At 34.8% G+C, this 20,822-nt stretch overlaps 2 protein-coding genes across 4 annotated transcripts; both read left to right on the forward strand.

Moving 5' to 3' along the window:
- Positions 1-4,071: 4,071 nt before the first annotated feature.
- LOC129801392 (uncharacterized) lies at positions 4,072-5,393 on the forward strand. The gene is made up of 2 exons (XM_055846357.1): positions 4,072-5,148; positions 5,207-5,393. The coding sequence occupies exons 1-2, from the start codon at positions 4,176-4,178 to the stop codon at positions 5,374-5,376; spliced, it is 1,143 nt and encodes a 380-aa protein (XP_055702332.1). The 5' UTR covers positions 4,072-4,175; the 3' UTR covers positions 5,377-5,393.
- A 134-nt stretch (positions 5,394-5,527) lies between these two features.
- LOC129801390 (homeobox protein PKNOX2-like) lies at positions 5,528-20,213 on the forward strand. Of its 3 annotated transcripts, none has more exons than XM_055846356.1 (7): positions 5,528-5,757; positions 13,842-13,943; positions 14,023-14,545; positions 14,609-14,716; positions 18,312-18,421; positions 18,496-18,639; positions 18,730-20,213. In XM_055846356.1, the coding sequence occupies exons 2-7, from the start codon at positions 13,901-13,903 to the stop codon at positions 18,852-18,854; spliced, it is 1,053 nt and encodes a 350-aa protein (XP_055702331.1). In that variant the 5' UTR covers positions 5,528-5,757; positions 13,842-13,900; the 3' UTR covers positions 18,855-20,213. The 3 variants fall into 3 exon arrangements, with proteins under 3 accessions (XP_055702331.1, XP_055702329.1, XP_055702330.1); XM_055846354.1 differs by lacking the exon at positions 5,528-5,757 and adding an exon at positions 10,228-10,770; XM_055846355.1 differs by lacking the exon at positions 5,528-5,757 and adding an exon at positions 10,228-10,770 and having other exon boundaries at positions 18,760-20,213.
- Positions 20,214-20,822: the final 609 nt, after the last annotated feature.

Genomic DNA, 20,822 nt, shown 5'->3' on the forward strand with positions numbered 1-20,822 from the left:
TCGGGCTGTCGGCGGCCAGGTTCATCTTAAATAGATGGGCATTCAGCCAGTGTCCTGTTAGTAATCCAACGATAGTTCTTGTTGATTTCCTGGGAAAGTCCAATAATTGGGCAAAAATGTCCATTGAATTTTCTAGCAAAGCCTTTGTGGATCTGCAGACATTTGTGCTTTCCCAATATTTTTTGTGTTCTTTAAGAACATCATTTTTTGTTTCCTTGCGTACTCCTATCACGCAGGTTCAAGTCCTATGAAAGTACTTTACCTACCGAGTTTCGATAGCCTGTCCGCAATCTCATTACCCAGGATATCTGCGTGTCCTAGGACCCAAAATAGAATAATTCTATTTTGTGCTGACAGTTCCTTAAGGTAATTTCTTCCTTCTTTTATCAGTAGTGAATCAGTAGATCCCTCTGCAATTGATCTTAAAGCTCTCTTGCTTTATATTTCATTATAAGAATAATTCTTGTGAATACCAATAGTTACACCTCCACGTCCATCGCTTTTCTGCAATTCAATTGAAGAATCTTCATTTTGGAAGAGCAAGTTTTTAATCATCTGGATTGAATCCTCGAATTGGAGGAACTCCAATCAGCTTCTTAACATATTCCATGTCCACTCGTTCATAATTTTGATCAATATCTGACTTTGCTCCTTCAGCTTTTGTTCCCTTAGTTGCCTTGTTTAGGGGAATCATCCCTGAAGTTATAGTAAAAGATTTCTTTGATCTCAACATCTCCTTGCTCCTGACTTTTTCTCTTTGCACGAGTTTTGGCTGAGTTCTCTCGAACTATTGCCGGCCTCGTATTTGCATTGGATGATGAAGGATCAGATATTTCCAAGTGGTCTGTCTGCTGTTTGTATTCTTCCATACGTTCTGTGTTGCTCTCATCAGGATTCTTCAGAGATGAAGAACTGCGAGAGTGAGAACTCTCCTCTTGTGTGACTTCAATCACACCAGCATCTTGGTTGGTTCTCTTCATAATGAGTCAGCACTGGTGGAACTCTCATTCGTGTGTTTTCCACACATTCACAATTGCACGTAGTACGTCCCCTGTTGTTCCTGGCCACTGCCGCGTACGATTTGCCAAATTCTCCGGAACACAATGACTTGTACCTCACTTTAGCTGCCTTATAGGTGATCCTCTCAGTCACTTTTATCTCTTGTATCTTCTGCTCTCTTTTGAAAATCGTACATGACTTTGATGAGACAATATGAGTATCATCACAATTAGCACACTTGTTCTTTGCAGGGATTTGGATCATGATTTTTCTCTGCACAACGACCACAAACAGCATCTCCCATGCATCTTACCAATACATGGCCAAAACGTTGGCAGGAAAAACATTTAACCGGCTTTGGCACGTAGACGTTTATATACGGATCACTCTGTAACCGATTGAGGACGTTCCGGAAGATCATAAGTACAGAACATTCCTGTTTTGTACCTTCAAATTGAGAATGTCAATCACCTATTGAGATGCAAGTTCACGTTTCATCTCCTCCAAATTCCAGTGTATCATATCCCAGTCTCGAATTACTGCTTTTGGTTGACTGAGCTTCACGTGCATGTTAAATTCAACAGCCAAGTCATCTATTTCCTTGACTTTTACTTCCGATTTAGCCTGCATCAAATTTGCAGATTCAATAAAAAGGCTTCCAACAAAAAAGTTTTTGATATTTACCACCCCTATCACGCTCAAAGATTGTTCTATTGCCCATGGTTTATACTGCGACAGCGGTTGCCCATCTACTCTCACCCCAATTATCTGCATTTTTCATCTTCTCCCCCATAAAAAAATCCTCCCTAAGGAAATTTCACCAGGGGATTCCCTATAGAAATTTCACTAGGTACCAAAGGAATTTTCCTCCACAAGTCTCCAAGATTACCCATCATAGGACTTTGAGTGGAATTGCTCGAGAAATTACCCACTAAAGAGTGGAAATTTCCCAAGAAGAGCATAGGGGTTTCCATTTGAATTTTCTTCTTTCGGAAAGCATGGTAACTTAGGGAATTTTAATTGAATTCCTAAAGAAATTTCTATGTGCAATTTCCATTATCGTTCTCTAGGATTTTCCACCGAAGTTTCGATATTTACGACAGGAGTTTTCTAACTAAAATCTCTGTCGATTTCAACAACGAGAATAAGAGTGGAACCTCAGGAAAAATTACCCCACTGAGGTGTCGAGATCTTTCAAAGGGATCCCTTTAAATTCCCTTGGAAAATTTTCCTTAAAAAATCCTTCTGAAAATTTGGCTAGTGCCAAATGAATTCCCGATGAATTCAAGGGGAAATTCTATGGGGAAATTTTATGGGGAAATTGCTACCGGCATTCTTGGGGATTTAAAGGGGAAATTTCCTCCTAGTGATAGGGAAAACCCTGGCTATTCCTATAGAGGATTCCTATAAATTTTCCGAGAAAGTCTTCGATTTTTTCAGACCATTCTCGAAGATTTCCCAGGGAAATCGAGGGGAAAATTCTCCCCGTAAGAGGAAAATTCCTTCCGGAGATACATGAAAATTCCGTGGCGAGTTCAGGGGAAATACTGAGGAAAATTCTGTAAAAGTTAAACTTATACTTCGGGCGATATGGTTTTGTGGTTGCAAAGTTCATACAGAACATCGAATATTTCATAAATCAATAGGGGAATTCAAGCAGCCGTGTGAGGGAGTACCATACAGAAAAGTCATCAACTGAGTAACAAAAAGGATAAGGTAAAAAAGAGGGAAAAAATTGAAGAGACCTAAAAGAAAAAGAAGTACAAAGATAAGAAATAATAAAGGAAAAAAATCAAAGTGGAATGAAAAATGTGGGGATTTTTTTTTTAAGGTTTTCCCAAGGATTTTCCTGAGAATTATCCTCAAGTTTTTCTGATCTTTCCCGAAGAGTTCCCAAAGATTTCTTTGAGAAAAGTCCCCTAGTTTTTCCGACCCCTGACTTTTTCAATGGAGTTCACGGGTATATCCCTGGGTAAAATCTCTAAGTTTTCCTCACAATTCTTAGGAAGTTGGCCGGAATTTCCTTAAGAAAAGTCCCCATTTTTCCGTGTCATATTATCGACGATTTCTCAAGGGGAGCCAGAGAAATCTTATCCCCCGAGGTGGGGAAGATTCCCTAGGAAGTTGCGTTACATGCCAATTCAGCTTTGTTATTTGACCTCCCCCAACTTTTCCCGAAGTACCCGTTCGAGAATTTTCAGTAAGGGAGTGTTGACACTTTTTGGGGATTTTCCTATGGAATGGTGCGGATTTTTTTTATAGGGCAAACTCAAGATGCCCGCATTCAGGGAAATGAGCCACATTTTTTGGGGGATTTTCCCCGATCGCATATTTTTTAATGGCTACCATTATATCGACGGCTCCATTCCATACTATGCTAAGTCGACTTAGCTTTATATTACTCCGAGAGATATGTTGTTCCTGAGACCGAGATGTACAACTGGTGAAAATTTGGTGGTCATTTGATGTTCGGGTAACGAGATATTTGAGACTTTCGAAAAAAAATTACACGGGCAGCATAGGAAATTGCCGACTTCAAATGGCTCTCCTGAAAAGTTGTCATTCTGAGATAGCATAGTATGGAATGGAACCGTCGCATCAATATAGTTTAATGCCCTAGACACACTTAAGACTTAAGCCGAGAGATGACTTAGTGGAAAATGACGGAAATGTACTTTAACCATTATTTATAATATAATTACGCTAAGAAGCCGTTTCTCGGCTAATCCTCAGGTCTGTCAAGGCCCTAAGGCCGCGTGTAAAAATAGCAAATTGTCTTTCACGCTTTTATATCGCTGAATTCTTAAATTCTTTTTTCTTTAAATTGTTCTGTCAATAGATTTAAACAAATTGGAATAATTTTAAAGCCCACTTAGCTGCTTTTCTTTGGAATTTTCGCCAATATTTCTTCGGAGCACAAAATTTTACAACCACCTTTACGAATATTCACCACTTTTTTCCAAGAGCACGACACGAAGGGTGGGGTGGATAAGTATTTTTGGAGGGAAATTTCATCACTTTTCTGATGTCAGCGCCATCTTACAAACTCAACATAAATTCATTTTTGACTTCGACTTTAAAAAATAGGGTTATGTTATTGTTTTTCTTATGAGAATGCTCTGAATTTATGAATAAGGATTTTGGGGTGCAAACCCTTGCAAAGTGCCCCCAGAGTGATGGCTATCGTGCCAAAACAGTGTTTATCAAGTGTTTTTGTGAGAAACATGGTGTTTCCTTACCTGAGAGTGTGGAAATCATCAAATATCGACAGCATAGATTGCTTCACAAATGAACTTGTAGAAAAGCAGAGTTCCCAATGGAAAATCCAAGTGGAAAAGCGTCTTCAAGAAGAAATGAAGTTTATGAAGAACCACCAAAGAATAACTGTTGAGAAAGCAAGGAGAAAGTTGGAAACTCACCTTGAAATTGACGTCCGGAACTTGGATGAATGCCAATTGAGGCACCTCTGTGCAATTGCAATGGAACAGCAAAATTCCAAAGAGTTAAGTTTTCTACTTGGAGAATCCACAAAGTGGAGGAGCAATCTATCTGAAGAGACACTCATTCATGTCCTGGAATTTGCTGCTGAATCTGCCAATAGAGATGTAATGGAAGACTTGAGGGAATTCTGCAGAAAAATACAACCAGAATTTTTGCTGAAGAAACAAGACTTTGTTCTCAGTGAAATTCGCATACTGTGGAAGGAAGGAAATATTTATAAAGCACTGGATATGATTAGAGATGTATATCAAAAGTTATTACCTGAAAATTTGCCGGAAGCTCATAGAATTCTCAGAATTTTCGCTAAAGAAACAGTCGGTCAGAAAAGTGAAGGCGTTCTTGTGGCCCTTATCAAAGTTGCCGATGACATTTCCACACGTTCCGGAGATAATTTTGCCTTAGGGATTCTCTGGCGAGATTGCTTCTTCAGCCACTGGTTTAGTGATCAGAAAATTGCTCTAGAACTCTTCCGCAATCACTCTGCAGTTCGGGAATTTGTTCGGAAACAAGTCAAAACAATAGTTTTCCGGTTGCTCCTGAAACATCGATTGGAAACGGTTTATCGTCTTATTGAGTTGTTATTGGATCCAGCTGTAGACATGAAACCTTCTTGTAAGGATGTCTTCATGCTCTTATTCGACTATCAATGTGAGTAAAAGCTGCGTCATGATTTTTAACACAGGACTGTACTGCTTTTTCTTCGCAGATTGGCGGCATAACTCGGCCGGTTGCTCAGAAATTCTTCAATCCTCGGTGAATTTAGGGATTCCTCTGGATTCTGAGTATGAAAGAAAGTTAGTTGTCCTACTGTTGAAGCCTCGAACAATTATTACATCGAGGAATAAGGCTGTACCAGTTGTTAAATACAGATTTTAGTTAATTATTCTTAAAAATTCTGGAAATTTGAACGATTTTGAAGCCCAATTCCAGAGGGGAAATTGAGCAACTTTTTTTGCTCGGAAAACGACCACACACGAACACAAACACGACAATCGCACGAAAGCAGACGCGTCGGGTTAATTTTTTTTCGACAGCGCATTTTAGTCTGACATTTTTGTCACATTTTGACGTCGCGCCCCAACGAAAAATCGCCTTTCAAAGGGTTTTTCAGCCTAAATAACTCCAAATTAGTATAGTTTGGGGTCTGTAAAGTGTTTCTTTTGTGTGATTGTGTGTAAAAAGCCGCCAAAATTGAGCAGTACACAGAAAATATTATCGTAGAGGAATTAGTGGAGGATTCCCCTACGATAAAATTGCGTAAGTATTTGAGGGTTTTCTATCTTCACTAGACCCCGGAAAAGACAATCTTTCCTTTCCGCTGAGAGTTATTGTGTCCGGAAAAGGTGTTTTGATCCAATTGTCTGGGCGACAATTGAGAATTTCCCCCCAAATCAATGTGTCAAAAATTAAATGACAAGTTGACAGATTTCTCTGGGAAAAACTTGAAGGGCAAATGCCCCATAGCTTAGCTGTTATTTCTAGATAATTTGCTACCTATTTTATAGACATTAACTCTGAGTGTACTTTATATTGATTTTATAAGATTCTCGGGTATTCAGAATTAGCTTGGTGGTATTTTCTCTTGAAAAAAAAAATAGAACGCTTTGACGTCGCCATTTTGAAATGACATTCGTGCAAGCAGCCGACTGTGATTTCCCCAAAAGACCTTGTTTTGATGCCCTAAAATAAATTTAATATCCCCAATCCCAACAGATGCTTCCATATTATAATTTTTCCTTTGCTCCTTTGCGCTCTAAATGCCATTTGGGATTGCAGAAAATAGTATTTTCTTTGATTATTTTGACATATTTTTCAAAAGCGACTGACGAGCCAATGTTTTCAGCATGGCCGTAGTTGTGACGTATGCGACGTATGCTTTGTTCAGTTATTAAATTACACGTCGTATTTTTTACGCCGATTGAAAAGTTTATTCATCGTAAATAAATACTTATTTTGGTACATTTTTGGCTCCAAACAAGATTATTGTAATACTGGCGTCAGACCTGAGGCTTAACCATATGGCTTAAATCCTCTAATTCCTTATCAGGCAAGATTTTTGGGGAAATTGTTGTTTTGGTTTAGATATTAACTCTTTCGCGTCTTTAGGGTCATATATGACCCGGGGAAAAAAGTTTCTTTTTGGCTATTTACATTAATTGAAATCTAACTGGAGTCTTGAGAAAATGAACCAAGAATCTTACATCCTTCTATTATGATGTCGTGCACGAACAGATAGATTTCAATTAATGTAAATACCCAAAAAAACTTTTTTCCCTGAGTCATGACATTACCCTAAAGACGCGAAAGAGTTAAGGGAGAATTATCAATTAGATTTTTAAAAAATCAACAAAATTGTTCAGATTTTTGAGGCCTTCGGGAACTGGGCTAAACCTCCAGTTTGAAGTCGATATAAGTCTACTTTCTACTTACAGTAGTATAAAAAGATGGTATCATTAGATGCAGAAACCTCAAATCTAAGTTCGAAAAATATTTATATTGATTAAATTCTCCTGCAAAAGTTATGAGAAAAACACTAGAAATCATTCGTCACAAATTATCAAAATTTTGTCCACAATTTTTCTGTAAATAGTTTAAAAATTTCATTCAATTATTTATTTATCATCTCTTCTCATAGGTCATAGTGATTTATAATAATATATGAATTTATAAATAGCATTTATCAGAGGATATTTGATGCTCAAATATGATAAAATAATTTCAGAAGTTGAAAATATACTAATGGCAGTGAAATTAATATTTCAATCTTAGCTGTAAAACTTTAAACCGCTCTCCTCAAAAGTTGCAAAAAAGTTTTCATTAATAAATAAATAAAAAGTCAGCAACCGAAAACATAGAGAAACATAAAATGCCAATATGAATTTTCAAATACTTTTATAAAATATTCTTCTGTAAAATTGTTAAATTTACGCTGTCTTAGCGTCGATTTTAACCTCCGGAATTAATTGAAAGTTAAGTTTTATATAAAATATCAGACTGCTTCCTTGAAATTTAAGCAATAATCCGCATAAAACGTCAAATTTTTAATCATGTTTTTCTTTAATTTTTTATTCTTATTTATTTACTTTTTAATATCATTTGATGAGTATTAGTAAATATTGTGAATTATTTAAAAATATACCTATAAAATAAAAACTACTATTATTTATTTATTTATTTAATTCATGTCCCTGTACATAACTAATACATTGGGGCTGCAAATTTTCTTTTATTCATTATTTATATTTATTTTATTGTTTATTTTAAAAGAGTTTCTCAACTTATTAAAAAATGTCTACGAGATTTTTCGATTCCCGTAGATTTTTAATATTACCCTTCGAAAGGAGAATGGTCAAAACTATATGGGCGCTGGTCCCGGAATCGCCACAAACGAGAGTAGGTGCATTTTGTAGGCACTGATATAAGATTGAAAAATTGCCGGGACCCAGGACAATAAACGCTGGGAGTCCTTCTAAAATAGCCTTTATCCTTCCGAAAAATCGCTGTTTTGACAACGAATTACACAAGAACTGCTAAAGTGATCTTGATAAAATTCGGTATAGGGTCACTGTATGACTTAAAGTTTTATCCATGCATATCACCCCCTCCCCCCACCCTCCATTCTGATAGCCCCCATACAAAATGGGGGCACTTTACCTTATAACTCCTTTCTAAGAGGAGGTAGAAAGCTGAAATTCGACAAGGGAACAAAGCTTAGGTAAGACTTTTAAACCATGTATAATATCTCCTCCTCTGTCCCCCTTTCTGGTAGCCCTCATACAAAATGAGAGCATTTCACCTTATAACTCCTTTCTGAGAAAAGATAGGAAGTTGAAATACAGCATGGGAACAAGGCTTAAAGAAGACTTTTTAACCATACTGACCAAACTCTTCCTCCATCATCTCTTCTGGTAGCCTCCATACAAAATAAGACTATTTTACTTTAAAACTCCTTTCTAAGAGGAAGCAGAAAGCCGTAATTCGACTAGATGCCTATAAATGCATATAAAATCTAGAAAATTATTGTTAACGTTACTAGTTATTCATTTTTTCATTCTTTTACAAACCAACTACTTCTTCTCAGAAAGGAGGTCAAAATGCTCTCATTTTGTATAGGATTACCAGAAGGGGTCATAGAGGAGGGGGTTAACATGCATGGTTGAAAAGTCTTCCATAAGTTTTGTTCCCTTCTTGAATTTCGGCTTTCTACCTTCTCTCAGAAAGGAGTTATAAGGTAAAGTGCCCCCATTTTGTATGAGGGCTATCAGAACGGAGGGTGGAGGGTGGCGTTGGTATGCATAAATAAAAAGTTTAAAATATACACTGACCCTATACGGAATTTCATCAAGATCACTTAAGCAGTTCTTGTATAATTCGTAGTCAAACCGACGATTTTTCGGAAGGATAAAGGCCTTTTTTACAAGAACTCCAAGCGTTTATCGTCCTGGGTCCCGGCATTTTTCTCAATCTTATATCAATATCTTCAAAATGCGTCTACTCTAATCTTTGTATGAAGATGAACCAGCGCCCATATACTTTTGATCTTTCTTCATCAGTCTAAAAAATAGTTTTTATGCTCTAGAACTGTTCCTCCATGGATTAGAACATTGGTCCCAGAACAAAAGTTGTTATCTATACTAATGTCTATCCAATAACATAGGTCCCGTTCGTGGCGATTCCGGGACTGGATTTGACCATTCTCCTTTTTAAATATATTTTAAAGCTTATTAAACAGAGAAAAGAATATTTTTTTAATTATTACCTGGCAAAATGCAAATATTAATTTGAGGATAATAAGGAATAAAAATATAAATAATTAAATTAATAATTAAAATACTGGTTGAATGGGTTTAATGATTGTTATCAAATCAATCAGTGTGTTAATTTTAGAATCACGAAAATTGTAAACAATTTTGATATTATCAAGATTTAATTTATAGCAAACTCAGCATATTTTATCATTCCTGGAAGAATTTTCTATCAATGAACAATTTTCGATGTACTTGGCTCTACGATTTGGCGGTTTAATGATTTAAAAATAAACGGTCATTTATACAATTGACGCGAATAAAAATGTCCGGAGCGCCAGTAGGTTTCGGAACGAAAAAATGGTAATTCCTCAATAATAACGAAAAAAAGGGTCATGTCATAGCCGAGACACGAAGTGTAAAAAAATGGTTATCGCTCAGTTGTTGTCTCGGCTATTTATACACTTACCCTAGCTTTGTGGGCGCTCACTACGAGAAAAACGTTTCTGGGCGATGATCAGCAGATTATTCCAACACGAAAGCGTTGTAAAGATTACATTGTAATAGAAATAAAGTGTCTCGATACGATTAATATTAATCGAAAACTCCTCAAAATGCCACTCAAATCTCCACAGTGCGATATGCTTTTATAAATTACCTCGTTAAACGCTTAATTTTCTACTCGTGTAATTTATGTTCATTTATTCTCTCTCTCTCTCACACGCACACAATCAGAAAAGTCACACGTATGCTATGTTGTCAATTTTTCAATGATTTTTTCTCCATGGAAATTTTTATTCATAATGCATAAAAATTAGGAAATTTTGACACAAAATAGTAGAATTTCATTTTAAGAACTAAATGTAGGTATTTTGGTATGAAATCAGTAAAGAATTTAAGATTAAAAGTAATAAATATATATTGTGCTTTTTTTTGGAAGGGGAAGAGCCATTTTGTAATTTTTTTACCGCGTTGCCGTGCTGCCATTTGGCCTGTCAGTGGGACATTTGCTGTCAGGGTGCCGAGATCGTGAGAAAATATTAACTGAATTTTAAACATATTTTAACTAATTTCCATAGTAAATTGTAATATAAATTAGTTTATAAAATATTGTACTAGCATTTGAAAGTTTAATTTTGTGCAGGCGACGTGTAAACACTGTGGTATTTGTGGTGAAAAATCAATGTGCATTTTCCACCTCAGCACCATAGTTTCTTTCGGGCTTCCGTCGCTGAAAATCAACTCCCGGACTTGGGGAGGAAGATACGCGGCCATGTTATTTTAGTCACAACTAAAAGTATCATAAATATAGTACAGAACTTTAGGGTGAGAGTGGTTGGTGGTGTTTTTGTTGTGGGGAAACATTTTTTTGGGAGGTCTCTGGATCTCTATGACATGCTACCACCTGCTTTGTCGTACAATCTCGGTGAAAAGATGAATTCCCTTTATGAAAATACAACTCGTAGGGATATCAGGGATATGGTACATGAAGCTAGAATTCAAACACAACTTCTTGCAAAGGAAGGTAATATTCTTATGAACATATTTTCTACATTAATTACATTTTGTGATTGTGATGGGTTGGCGTGACTGCAGAGGACTATGTGCAAATAGAGACTTTTCCAGATACCTCATGAACATAGTGCTAGTAGAATTTCCTCAGCAAACAAACATCAATGGCTGGGAATGTATTTATTTTTCTGGAAGAGACGGATGAGAGGGAAAAATGTTGGGTTTTTGTTTGGGAAGTTGAGTGACAGAAAATAGACATTTCAAGATGGCGAATGTGAAGGTTTTGATGGGAAGAGAATGGCATAAAAACAAGGGGTTTCTCAATTTAAATTTTGCGATACATATCCTACATATCGTCAGTTAAATCAACATTTGTCATAACTTCATTTTTGCGATTTTGTGATATATACATTTTTGGAATCTACGTAATTTTGTTTATTAAATTAACTTGAGAAAAAAACTTCTAAACCTAAATTACAAATTATTTTAAATAAAAATTATCGTAACTAGATTGAATTTGATAAAATTTTTCAGCATTTCTCGTAACTATCACAAAAATATGCATTCGATTTTCAACATTTATCGTAACTTCTTATGCTCAGAGAAATTACTTGAAATTTGAAGCTATATTGTAATTCATCTCAAGAAAATAATTATAAATGCTTTTTAAAGATTCAAATTTAATCCTAGATTTTTTAAAAATATTTTTTGCAATTTTATTAAAAATACTAATTTTGGACATTTATTATGAGAGAGCATAGTGCGATGTAAATGCCTCTCTGTTATTGATCTCTAAATAATACTAGCGACGCGACGTGGTTGAACAGGAAACTATATAATCGTGAAAAATTGTGATAATTCATAATCAAAAGGTAATTAGTGAGTGAAAGAGTTATTATTAAACTTGAAAAAATTCATTGTGTAACATAAAAAAAACACATTTTAATGTTTTTCAGTGTAAAGTGGTAATTGAGGTTATGTATTCCAAAATTTTTGAGTCTCCTTTCAAATTGAAAGATGATCCAGACCTCTGGAATCTCCGGGATCATTTAGGGAAGCGATTGGACCTTATTAATTTTCCATCAGAGGTTACAGAACAATCTTTGAACACTCCTGTAAGAGACCTGGAGATCCGGACGATCTTAATGATGCCAAAAGTGGAGGAGGCGTATACGGAGGACTTTATGTTCCTGAACCTGACTTTTCTATCATTATTGAAGTTGGTCCAGAGCCTCCAAATGAACCTGGACATGGGTTAGAACATATTTATGGCCACAAAGTAATAAGAAGGAGGCAGAAAACGGAGATGTCTGGGACGGTAAGAAATTCATATTGCTCATAAACTAAAATTTTGCATTTTCTTGATTTATATATTTCAGATATCAAATTATCCGTCCGGAAGAAAATAGGAAAGCCTAATTCATGATCACAGAATTTGAGAAAACCGTCAAGGGATAAATGTGTGGAATACGTCAGAAAGGAAAAGAAAGACTGCAACCTTTTCTGCAACACCATCAAACCAGTTTTAGGTGCAATTGGAAAAATGTGTTTTGGAGTTAAGCTCCGTATGGAAAAGAGCATTTAAAAAACATTTCGGATTTTATTCCATAAGAAGAGCAGTAACAAAAAATTCAAGATGAACTGAAACCAATAAAAGACGAAAAAATGAACTGAATTTAATTTTTGTTTTGTTAAATTTCCCTTTTTTAATATATTCTCCTCTACCACTTCCTCTGAAACATAAATGCAATTGATATTAAACAAAAAGTTCACAATATTCTTCTCTAGTTGATCAAATACATTGTAATGTTGTGCAGGTGAAATTTATCGTAACTTCCAAAATCGCCACATATTCAAGTTACGGCTTTGTAAAAGATGGAAGTTACGATAAAATCTTATTGTGTTTCTTCAGATGTAGAGTAAGGGCTCATAATTTTGGACAGTCTACTTATAAGCATCGATGTTCCAAGTTTGAAGTGCGATATTTTCAATAATAATTGGCTCTTCTTGTTACTCTCTTTACGGAAGGTTTGTTTAGAAACTTGTCAAGCTATTTATCGTCTTATTTTTACTAAAATTAGTTTTAATACGTTTAAAAATGAATTGATATGTAGAGGTGAATTTGACTCTTATTTTGGACAAATTGGTTATAAATTTGGACAACATGGCTGTAAATTTGGACAGCTAATTCGCCTCAACAGGATGTCCATTGTTTTTCATTTCATGAACCAATTTTACCAAAAAAGCGTAGAAACATTGTTAGTACTTCATCGCAGCTAAATAAGACTGAAGTAAACAAGGTTCTGTCATATTTCTCGTAAGCAATTGCTCACACTGAATTTTCAACAAAGCACTTTCAACTCAAATCATATTCAAAATTTAACGTATTTAGTGTTAAAATCTTCCAAAAAGAACAAATATTTAGATAGAATTCATTATTCATCAAATATTGGAATAAAAATCTATAATTTTAATCAATTTATTTTTAGTGTCCAATTTTATCCTCACAGTGTCCAAAATAAGAAACTGGTCAAAATTATGAGCTCTTCCCCTATATTCTTATATCTTAGCTTTTAAATCATTTTATAGGGGATTTTCACGATTTATCTTACAGTTTATTAGTGTCACTTTTATTATTTTGACTCAAAAGTATCACATTCGGGGGTCATTTTCAAGAAAAATAAAGCTGAGCTGAAAATTTCGTCTCCTGAAAAGTTGTCAAAAGGAAGTTACGACAAGTGCTGATTTAACTAACGATATTTAAATATTTTCCATTGCCTACTTATCCTACTCAAAAAAAAAGAATCATTTAGAAATACAACAAATTTCAATAAAAATATTAAGATTTTTAATTTCTTTTTGACAATATTTTAAATCAACGCAAAGTTATTTTTGTTTAAGATTTTAAAACAAAATATCTCCAGGAAAAAAACATAAACCCTTTTGCTGAGAATGTGACATAAAATTGAAGGAGAGAGAACTTGTCAAAGTGTCAATCAATCCATCACTTTTTAAATTGAAAAAAAAAATAGATGAATGCAAATTGCTTCAAAATACTTATGTTCATAAATTGAATTATTGCAGCGAAGGATCGCTTCCACTCAGGCACAGAGACAGATGAATCTGAAAATGATCAGGATCACATGAGGCATCACATAAAACATGAGAAGGATGGTGAAGAACTAGGTGGGTAAATTCTTGATAAGGTCAATGTAGTCAAGAGACATAAATATAAATTTTTAACTAACAATTCTTTCCTCGGAAGTTTTCCACACAAGCGGTGTTAATCTGGACAATTCAGCTGTACGAAAACGACGTGGGAACTTGCCCAAACACTCTGTGAAGATTCTCAAACGCTGGCTCTATGAACATCGATACAATGCCTATCCGAGTGATACGGAGAAGCTGACACTGTCACAAGAAGCAAATCTGACGGTATTGCAAGTTTGCAATTGGTTCATCAATGCACGTCGTCGAATTTTGCCTGAAATGATACGTCGTGAGGGCAATGATCCACTGCACTATACCATCTCAAGGCGGGGCAAGAAGTTGGCCAATATCAATATGCACAATAGTGTCCAGCTAATGTCACCGCAAACCATCACCGGTGACACGATCGAGAATGAGGTGATTGTGGGCGCCACGGAAGAAGTAGAGGGCGAAGAGGAAGTTCACGAGGGAGTGGCCACAGTTCTCACAGCTCTAGGACATCAATTTGTCCAGACCACTGCTGGTGGCATGGTTAAAGTGGAGAGGGATATTGATTATGATGATAATATCATCTACAAGTGAGTTTGAAAGTGTTTGTGCGGAAATCATTGGTTGATTGGATTGCTGTGATTATTTTGTAGGTCAGAGGATGAGAGTGGAAATGACTATGAATCTTGCTCGCCCGAAGAGGAGGACCAGAACAATTGGCAGGAAGTAATGCGGTACACGGATAAAGATGGTGAAGAAATGTAAGTGAAATTATAAGAGAATGAAAATATTGATGTCCAAAATTGTCGGTTGCATCGACCGCTGTCGTATCTGCATTTCTTTTGTATCAGCATTTCACGCAAAAAGCGATGTCTGTTTCGTAGCTTACACCAGCTGCAAATACTTTCTTAATTGATTAATGTGCTAAAGGTGTTTGTATTATACATTAGCAGGACAGTTGCGAAACATTTACATAATATTTTACAATCAGTTATGACCAGTGCACAATAACTTTTGTTTGTAAACATATTTTCGAAAATTCGTATGAGAGTGAGTGAGATGACTAGATCTAGATTTCATTCATTCTCACTGAAATGTCAAAAATATGTTTACAAAACAAATTATTGTGCGTTGGCATTATTCATATTTTTATTTATTTATTTATTATTTTACAATGACAATGCGTGCTATTGATATTTAAATCTCTTGAAAACACAGAGACGGTTTAAGCAATTGAGGAAACAGTTAGCGTCCATCGCCGTCTTAGCGTTGGTGACCAAATTCCAGATCAAACGGTGGAAAGCTCTTTCGCAGGTTGTATAAGCCGTCCGAGCCAACCAAGTTCAGAAAGTACAAGTTAAACAGAGAATTAAAAGAAAAAAAAAAACAAATATACAAGACAATAGATAAAAAAAAATTCAAGACGACAGAAAGGATCGAATGAGCCACTGCCTCTTCTCTGGGCAGCTCATTCCAGAGACTCACCCCCTTGACAAAGAGTGAGCTATGAAGAATGCAACTCTAATAATATCTTTAAAAAAAAAGTAGTCGTAAACTATTTAGGCTTTACGGAATGCCCAAAATCAGCTTTCTAAATTAACTTTCACTAAGTCTTTTAGTCCATACGAATTTAAACTAGTTCAAAAATCTATATATCTTGGACTAATTTAATTTGAAGCGACCTTTATCCGTATTGGCTATTAAATAATTTTAGATTATGCATTATGCAAAATGCAGAATTTAATAATAATAATAATGGTGACACAACGTTCCGTAGAGGAACTAGGCCTTCCCGCAAGGGGAGTTCGGAACATCCATTATTATTTTTTCTACATGAATAGGGTAACTGTACCAAATTTCGGCATAGTTGGAATTGATTTTTTTGTTACTTCTTTTAAAATAGTGTTTTTTGGAACCTTATAGACAGTTTATCATCTTTGGTTTCTCTAAAATTATCCTTAATATATTTAAAATGAATAAAAGTATAGACATAGCTTTGGGTAATATTTCAGCCACCTTATTTCTCATAGTTCCTTGTCCTTTAGGATATCTTCCAAATTTTTTTTTATCACATCATCTCGTTCGTAGCAGCGACATTTTTGTTTTTTTGCATTGCGCAATCTCTAAAGTACTACTTACTTACTTATCCGGCGCTACAACCAGTTACTGGTCTTGTCCTGACTCAGGACCCGTCGCCACTCGAACCTGTTACGAGCCACTGTTCTCCAATTCCGCACCCCTATGAGCTGGCGTCCTGGTCCACGCCGTCGGTCCATCTGAGGCTGGGTCGGCCTCGCCTCCTCGTAGCATAGAGTCTGCCCCTAAAGACTTTCCAGACTGGGTCGTCCTCATCCTTGCGAACCAGATGGCCAGCCCATCGGAGCCTATTGAGACGCATTTGATTGACGACAGTTACCTCTCGGTAGCGCTCCTACACCTCATCGTTGTATAGGCTTCGGAATCGTCCCTCCTCACATATGGGACCAAAACTCCGTCGTAGGAACCTCCTCTAACTAAAAAACTAAAAATTCATGGAAATTTGAGAAACAAAAGAAGTGGTCGAAATAGCAATCTGGTCTAAATTAGGTACAGTTACCCTAGGCCGTTCAATTTTTCATCTTTGATTTCTTAGAGCTTCGGCCGGGAGTGTCCAAGACATTTATGTTTTTTTTTATGTAGATATAAAGTGATGCTATAACGTACTAAAATTTCAGTCAGATTTTTACAATAGGGCTTAGCTAATAACAACCTTAGGAGATTGTAAAATTTTCTTTTTAATTAATAGCGTTTGGTGGTTTCATGGACTTTCAATGTTAGAAGGAGATCTAGTATTTCACGATGTCTTTCTACAATGTCCTCATTGATCGAAAAATGTCCAAAATCTTAACCCTCTAATGGTGTTTTCTTTAATATCCAAAAAAAGTAGTTAAATAATTTTGTCTGTAATTAATGGTCCACTGAACTCAAAAATACCATCCATTCTTTATTATCTCTTTCCGTTTGGGCGCCAGGTGATAAAAGGTTAAGACCGCCTGGAGGCGGTCATATCGGTTTGAGGCATAAACAGACTGAAATATTTTTATTGAAAAATAGTGAACAAATAGTAAAATAAATTAATTTTAAACGTTTTTTATGGATGAATGTTGTATGATTATCTAAGAAATGATAATTTTTAGGAAAAAACGTTTATAATTTTTATAATTAGACGTTAATGAAGCTCAAGGTGGTTCAATAAGACTGATTTTTACCGAATAGGTCACAGATTAGCTATGAAAACGTCATCTTCTTGTATAATTTGAAGGTCCTTTGAAATACATTGATCATCTTCGGGTTTTATTTCATGATCTGGAGCATTAAAGGACGAATTAGGGAACTCATCGTCACTGTTGAAGTCTGCTTCTTTATCAATTTCGCTTAATTCGAAGAAATCGACCATTTTACTCATTCTGGACAGCCTTCGTGTAATCTCAATTGTTTTCCATGATTAATATATTTTACCAGAACAACCAAAACAAACAAATAAAAAAATCGATAATTTTTGAAAATTTTACCCTTAAACGGATAAGACCGCCCACAGACGGTCTTCCTTTTTTTCTTCTAAAACTCTTACTTTTAGTTTATTCACATTTATCAGTTGAAATATACAAACTAGAATAACATATCTTTCAGGAAATAAGATTCTTTCTACAGTTAGATTACTTTAAAACAATCTTTTTTGCACTTGAAAACGAAAAATGTCGCGGAACGACTTTTTGTTGTTTTTTCTCTGACCTGTCACACAAAACTGAAGATTGTAAGCAAACGAAAGGTCAAAATGAGTTCAGCTTTAGAAAATAAGTTAGTAAGACTATAACTGAGGACACTAGATATTTCAACTTCAAATGAGTAATATTATCGCAGTAAATGCGATTTATAGAATGACCGCCTGGAGGCGGTCTTACCCGTTAGAGGGTTAAAATAATTATGACAACATTTCATGTCGCGAACTAAAAAATATAACCTATAACTTTAAATCAGTGTTTTGAAATCAGCGCTCGATAAATTGTGGACTATAGAGCGATGGCCTATAGCGGGACTCTATTGTACATCCTGAAATGAATAAATATTTAAAAGCAAAATGAATTCATTGACTATTCGAAGATAACATACATAATTTTAATTAATTTATATCCATGGCCGAAATTACACTCAAAGTGGCCGAAATTAGAAGCCAGCCGAATTTTGGCACACTTGCCCTATATCTTATAAATTTTGTAAATAATGAAAAAAACGATTTAAATGTGAAAGGCAATAAGCAGGTGACAGTTGACTCAAAAAAAAAATGAAAAGTTTCTAAAGAACTAAATTTTCTTGCAGTACTGAGGAGATTGAAACTACCCCTGTAACCGGATACTGGAGTTCATCACATCCACATTTGGCACATTTGCCGCAATTGCCACATCCTCTGACCTCATCAACACCAACAGGTGAGCACTTTTTTTTAAAGAAATTCAATACATTAGCATGATTCACATTTTGTTTTTTTTGCTTCTTTCGATAGTTCCTGTCGGCTTGTCGCGTGTCCAGGTAATGCCAGCTCATCCGTCTCCGGTGCTGCAGCAGAATTCTGATTCAAATTCCTCGATCAACAACAATACATCGAGTGCTGCCCAAATTGGTGGTGGAGCAAATCACGTGACAAAAGGTAACTGTAGACAGTAGGACGAGAGTGAATGGTTGCGGGGGGGAATTTCTCGATGTTTTTTGTGATCAAATTGAATGCTAACATTTGCAGCATCAATCAATCTGTTACGGCGCAATAAAGACAAATTTAAATGTCTGTACCTGTTGGTGGAGACGGCTGTTGCGGTGCGTCAGCGTGAAAAGGAACAGGATGATGTCCATGTTTTGGGCAATTGAACAACAAACAAAATACGTGAGAGTCTTCAGTTTTCTCTGAAAATCGTGAGAATTGAAGGGGGATTTTAATGAAATTTGGCAAAAGGAGGCAAAAAATCTCAGAGGATTCTCCCATACACTGCAAGTTAATTTAAATTTATATTAAAAAAAAGATATATTTGCAAAATGAATATATAAACTATTTGTAGTTCTTTGTATTTAACAAAACAAAAGAGAAAGAGATATCTTCTTTTTATAATTTTTTTTTGGAGAAAATAGTGAAAAATCCCACTTAATGTGTCTACACATTGAGAACAATTTTCGTCAAAAATTGCTTTTTTGAAGGAAATTGGCTGCAGTGCTGTAAGCAGAAACGTCAAAATTCTGTCAAAAATACAATTTTTGACAAAAATTGCTCCCAATGTGTAGAGGCCTTTAGAGAAGTTTTTGTTCTTTCAAAATTTTGCATTGATAATGAAATAGAATAATATGGAACAAGTTTTATTTCTACAAAGAAAATAAATATTGAATAGAGTGAGAAATAATTGTAGCAGTCTTATATATATATAAAAAAAGGAAAAAAAATCATGAGATATAAAGCAGCAATGAGACGAAAAAGAACTCTGTAGGATAAATTAATTAAGAATTTTATTGCAGAAGTAATGTAGAGATTATTTTAAGGAATTTCAGTCAGGAGAAAGGATTTTTTTTATTGTAATTCAATTTGTTACATATTCATCTTAACTATCGTTTTTAAGTCAGTATAAATATATTATTTTATATAAGATATTTCCATAAATTGCAGATAAAATTTCAAAAGAGAGAAATAACTAAAAGAGAATAAATGCAAAAATATCAATTTTTCACACAATAAATAGAATAGCTTATAATAAAAACAAATAACCTAATAATTTAGAAAAGAAAAACAATATACTGTTGATAATTTTTGTGTCTTTCATCTCAATTGTTATTTAAATGTTTTGGATTTATTTTTTATTTGTAGTACAAATTAGAAATTTTTCATTTGGTCTTTTTTCGCTCGAAGGGTGTTGGTTTTCAGCTGAGGGGAACCACATATTTGTCATCATTATAAATGTTGTATATATAAAAAAGGAGAAAGAAAAAAATTTGAAATATACTTTTTAGTGATAATTTACTTAGACGTTACGTTCTTCATGTATATAACAATATTTCAATAGTTTAGCTTTTTCTCAACAATAATTTGTCCTTTCTAATTATGCAATTTCTTTTCCTACATCATTTGACTTAATCCAGGTTTTTCACTTTTTTTTAAGGCGAAAAAATTAAGAATACGTACAGATCGTGCAGATGAAATTATATATTTTATGGATCAATAAAGTTTTATTGAGTAATTGCAAATTTGCATTTGTATTCGGGATAGATTCTCAGTTATGGCGTCTACACACTAAAAGGAATTTTCGTTAAAAAATTTGACGCTTCTAACCAAAATAATAGGGGAAGTTTTCTTTAAAAAAACATTTTTTAAAGAAACTGGCTCCTAGTGTGTAGAGGCCTTTAAGGTGTCTACACATTGCAGCTGATTTCATCAAGAATTATTTCAAAATCTCTTGAGAGAAAAATTTCTATTTTTGAAGGAATTTTTGAAGAGAAATGCCTCCACATTGGGCTTATTTTTCATCAAAAATTTTTGAAGAAAAATGCTATCACTCCAAAGTCTCTTGCTTTTGTAATATTTTTAATGAAAATTTATTGTTTCTCTTCTGAAAAAAAAAGCGAGAAAAATGTTTGTTCCTGCCGTTCCTGGTGGAATCCAATCTAGGGTAAATTAAGCTAATTCAAAACCTGCTCTAAATGGAAATTTTTCGCTACTTCAAATGGAAACGTCATTGTTTTCACGAAAAATACAGTACTAAATTATTATATTTATATATTTTCTATACCACAGTTTCATTATTTAGTTAATTTTGCTCCAAATAAAGCGAAAATCCATTCATATTCACAAATTTT

The sequence above is a fragment of the Phlebotomus papatasi genome, chromosome 2, assembly GCF_024763615.1.
Source record: "Phlebotomus papatasi isolate M1 chromosome 2, Ppap_2.1, whole genome shotgun sequence".
Classification (NCBI taxonomy): domain Eukaryota; kingdom Metazoa; phylum Arthropoda; class Insecta; order Diptera; family Psychodidae; genus Phlebotomus; species Phlebotomus papatasi.